Source organism: Acanthisitta chloris, unplaced genomic scaffold (genome assembly GCF_000695815.1).
Source record: "Acanthisitta chloris isolate BGI_N310 unplaced genomic scaffold, ASM69581v1 scaffold19528, whole genome shotgun sequence".
Classification (NCBI taxonomy): domain Eukaryota; kingdom Metazoa; phylum Chordata; class Aves; order Passeriformes; family Acanthisittidae; genus Acanthisitta; species Acanthisitta chloris.
This window is the reverse complement of record NW_008685597.1, coordinates 16,805-20,749: the sequence shown is the minus strand read 5'-3', so window position 1 is coordinate 20,749 and position 3,945 is coordinate 16,805. Positions and strand designations below refer to the sequence as shown.

The following is a 3,945-nucleotide window of genomic DNA, read 5'->3' as shown; positions in this document are numbered from 1 at the left end:
GGATTCCTCCTGCTCCATGGGGGATTCCTCCTGCTCCATGGGGGATTCCTTCTGCTCCATGGGGGACTCATCCTGCTCCATGGTGGCTCAGCACCATTCCCACACTGCCCCCTGCAGATCCTGATGCCAGCGCTGATGGTCACAGCTGGGAAGGATGTGGTGCTGCATCCCAACCTGAGCAAAGGCATGGAAGAATGGGTAAGCCAACTCCGATCCCATTCCAGAGGTTGGGAATGGGCTGGATGAGCTCCAATCTTCCTCTTCCCAAAGATCCCGCGGCTGCAGCGAGGACACATTGAGCAATGTGGGCACTGGACACAGATGGAGAGGTAGCACCACTTCGAGGCTTGAGATTCTTCCCATTCCCAGGGATTCTGGCTCCCATCCCAGCTCTGTGCCATTCCCACAGGCCGGCGGAGGTGAACAGGATCCTGCTGGAGTGGCTGGAGAAGCTTCCCTCAGATCCAACCTTTCGCAGGAACTCCAGGCTGTGAGCAGGGCTGGAAGGCTCCGAGCCATGGATTCCTGCCTTTTCCTGGGATCATGGACCCTCAGGGAGGCATTTGTGCCTTTGGGGTTGGATTTGTCCATTTGGGGGTGGATTTGTCCTTTCAGGGAGGGATTTGTGCCTTTGGGGTTGGATTTGTCCCTTTGGGGATGAGTTTATTCCTTTAGGGTTGGGTTTGTGCCTTCGGGGCTGGATTTGTCCCTTCAGGGTTGGATTTGTCCCTTTGGGGTTGGATTTGTCCCTTTGGGGTTGGATTTGACCCTTCAGGGTTGGATTTGTGCCTTTGGGGTTGGATTCATCCCTTTAGGGTTGGATTTGTGCCTTTGGGGTTGGATTCATCCCTTTAGGGTTGGATTTGTGCCTTTGGGGTTGGATTCATCCCTTTAGGGTTGGATTTGTGCCTTTGGGGTTGGATTCATCCCTTTAGGGTTGGATTTGTGCCTTTGGGGTTGGATTCATCCCTTTAGGGTTGGATTTGTGCCTTTGGGGTTGGATTCATCCCTTTAGGGTTGGATTTGTGCCTTTGGGGTTGGATTCATCCCTTTAGGGTTGGATTTGTGCCTTTGGGGTTGGATTCATCCCTTTAGGGTTGGATTTGTGCCTTTGGGGTTGGATTCATCCCTTTAGGGTTGGATTTGTGCCTTTGGGGTTGGATTCATCCCTTTAGGGTTGGATTTGTGCCTTTGGGGTTGGATTCATCCCTTTAGGGTTGGATTTGTGCCTTTGGGGTTGGATTCATCCCTTTAGGGTTGGATTTGTGCCTTTGGGGTTGGATTCATCCCTTTAGGGTTGGATTTGTGCCTTTGGGGTTGGATTCATCCCTTTAGGGTTGGATTTGTGCCTTTGGGGTTGGATTCATCCCTTTAGGGTTGGATTTGTGCCTTTGGGGTTGGATTCATCCCTTTAGGGTTGGATTTGTGCCTTTGGGGTTGGATTCATCCCTTTAGGGTTGGATTTGTGCCTTTGGGGTTGGATTCATCCCTTTAGGGTTGGATTTGTGCCTTTGGGGTTGGATTCATCCCTTTAGGGTTGGATTTGTGCCTTTGGGGTTGGATTCATCCCTTTAGGGTTGGATTTGTGCCTTTGGGGTTGGATTCATCCCTTTAGGGTTGGATTTGTGCCTTTGGGGTTGGATTCATCCCTTTAGGGTTGGATTTGTGCCTTTGGGGTTGGATTCATCCCTTTAGGGTTGGATTTGTGCCTTTGGGGTTGGATTCATCCCTTTAGGGTTGGATTTGTGCCTTTGGGGTTGGATTCATCCCTTTAGGGTTGGATTTGTGCCTTTGGGGTTGGATTTGTCCCTTTGGGGATGAGTTTATTCCTTTAGGGTTGGGTTTGTGCCTTTGGGGCTGGTTTTGATCCTTCAGGGATGGATCTCCCACCTCACTGTGGATCTACCACATTCCTTTGAGTTCCTGTGGGGATTTGGGGCTGTATGGAGCTGGTTTGGGCCTGAATCCCCTCTCAGGCCTTGTCACTGGGGCTTCCCCATCCCCTTGCCCCCATCCCATGGATTTCCCTGGAAAACCCTGGATTGTATGAAGATTTTAGTGCTCCAGTGTTCCTTCTTGCTGCTCAATAAATCCCTTCCTGATCCAATACGATCCCAGAACCTCTGTTTTCCCCATGATCCTTGGGGTGCAGCACCTCTTCCCTCCTCCCTGCAGTCCATCCCTGTTTTTTCCAGGGCTTTTCCTGAGCTCCCAACCCTTCTCCCGGCCCCAGGTTGGTTGAAGTCCTTGGGCAAACATGCTTGGAATTTCCCACACACACATTCCCTGAGCTATTTGTAGCTGGAGCTTTGTGGTTTGCCTGTCTGTATCCCTCTTCCCAACCCTTCCTGCTCCTCCAGCAAGCCTGCAGGAATGATTTCCAGCTGGATTCATCCCTAAAAACAGGGATCTGGGTGGATTTGGGCTGGGGGGGAGGTGAAAAAAACAATCCCTGTGTTTAAACCTTCTCCCTCCATCCCAGAGTTATCCATGATCTTTAGGGTTGTCTTTCCCAGGTTTGCTGCCTGGCAGGGAATCTTGGGAAGGAGTAAAGGGCTTGGATGTGGATTTTGGAGCTAATTTGGGCCCTGCTGAATCTAAGATCCAAAAACATCATTGTCAGGCAGATTAGCTGCAGCCAAGGAGCTGCTCCGGATTCCTTCCCAGAAAACCACGTGGATGCTGCCAGAACAGCCTCTCCCATGGCATTGGCACATGGAATTGAGTGTTTCCAGCCTGTCCTGCATCCCAATCCCTGGCAGGGGCCTGACGTGGGGGTTTCCATCCCATTCTGGAGGGGCAGCGATGACCAGGAGTATCCCAGAGCTCCATCCTGGTGGGATAGAGCCAGCCCAGGGTAACTGGGAGGGATGGGGACATTCCACTTGGGATAAACAGCCGAGCCAAAGGAGATTTGGGCTTTGATCCAACAGGAGAGGTGTAACATCCCAGCCTAGTTTCCTCTGGGGCCTTGCTCTGTCTCTCCAAGGGTTTATTCCAAGGAGAAACGCTCCAGCCATAAAGCTGAGTGATGGCACTGCTGCCTGACAGCTCCGGGATGGAAAAGCAGGGAATAAATCTGGTTGCAGCCTTGGCTCCTCTCGGAGTGCCCTTTTCCCTGCTCACACTGCACTTGGATGCAGCAGGGGGAGAGGGAACGTATCCCTTGGGATGCTGCAGAGCTTGGACCAGCAACACCTCCAGGGGACACCTAGTGTCCATCAGTGGGAAGTCATTCCCTGTGTCCTGTGTCTCCAGGCCTTGTCCCAATCCCTCTGCAGCTCTCCCAGAGCCCCTTAAGGCACTGGAAGGGGATCTGAGGTCTCCTCGGAGCTTCCCTGGGGATTTCATCCACTGGAGCTGCATCTCACAGGGATTGTCTGACAAGAAACAAACCAGCCTGGAGCCATCCCAGCTCCAACTCCATGGAATCACAGGATCCCAGGCTGGTCTGGGTTGGAAGGGACCTTAAAGTTCATCCCATCCCACTCCTGCCATGGGCAGGGACACCTCCCACCAACCTCCACTTGGTGTCCCCCAGTTCTCCTGCCCACTCCTGCCATGGGCAGGGACACCTCCCCCAACTCTGCCCTTGGTGTCCCCCAGTTCTCCTGCCCTTGGTATCCCTCAGTTCTCCACCCTTGGTTTCCCCCAGTTCTCCTCCCTTGTTTTCCCCCAGTTCTCTTCCCTTTGTGTCCCCCAGTTCTCCTCCCTCCTGCCTTGGTGTCCTCCAACACTGCCCTTGGTGTCCCACAGTTCTCCTGCCCTTGATGTCCCTCAGTTCTCCTCCCTTGGTGTCCCTCAGTTCTCCTCCCTTAGTGTCCCCCAGTTCTCTTTCTTGGTTTCCCCCAGTTCTCTTCCCTTTGTGTCCCTCAGTTCTCTTCCTTGGTGTCCCCCGTTCTCCTGTCCTCTGTGTCCCTGATCCTTGTGCCCCACATCCCTGTG

At 53.1% G+C, this 3,945-nt stretch overlaps 1 protein-coding gene across 1 annotated transcript in view; it reads left to right on the top strand.

Annotated features, from left to right (window-relative positions):
* LOC103807116 (L-gulonolactone oxidase-like) overlaps positions 1-3,945 on the top strand; it is a gene marked incomplete at its 5' end in the record, with an annotated part of 20,820 nt that overhangs the window by 269 nt on the left and 16,606 nt on the right. Inside the window, one exon of the mRNA XM_009079836.1 lies at positions 118-198. Within this exon, the coding sequence (XP_009078084.1) occupies positions 118-198 (81 nt within the window). The remainder of the gene's footprint in view (positions 1-117; positions 199-3,945) is intronic.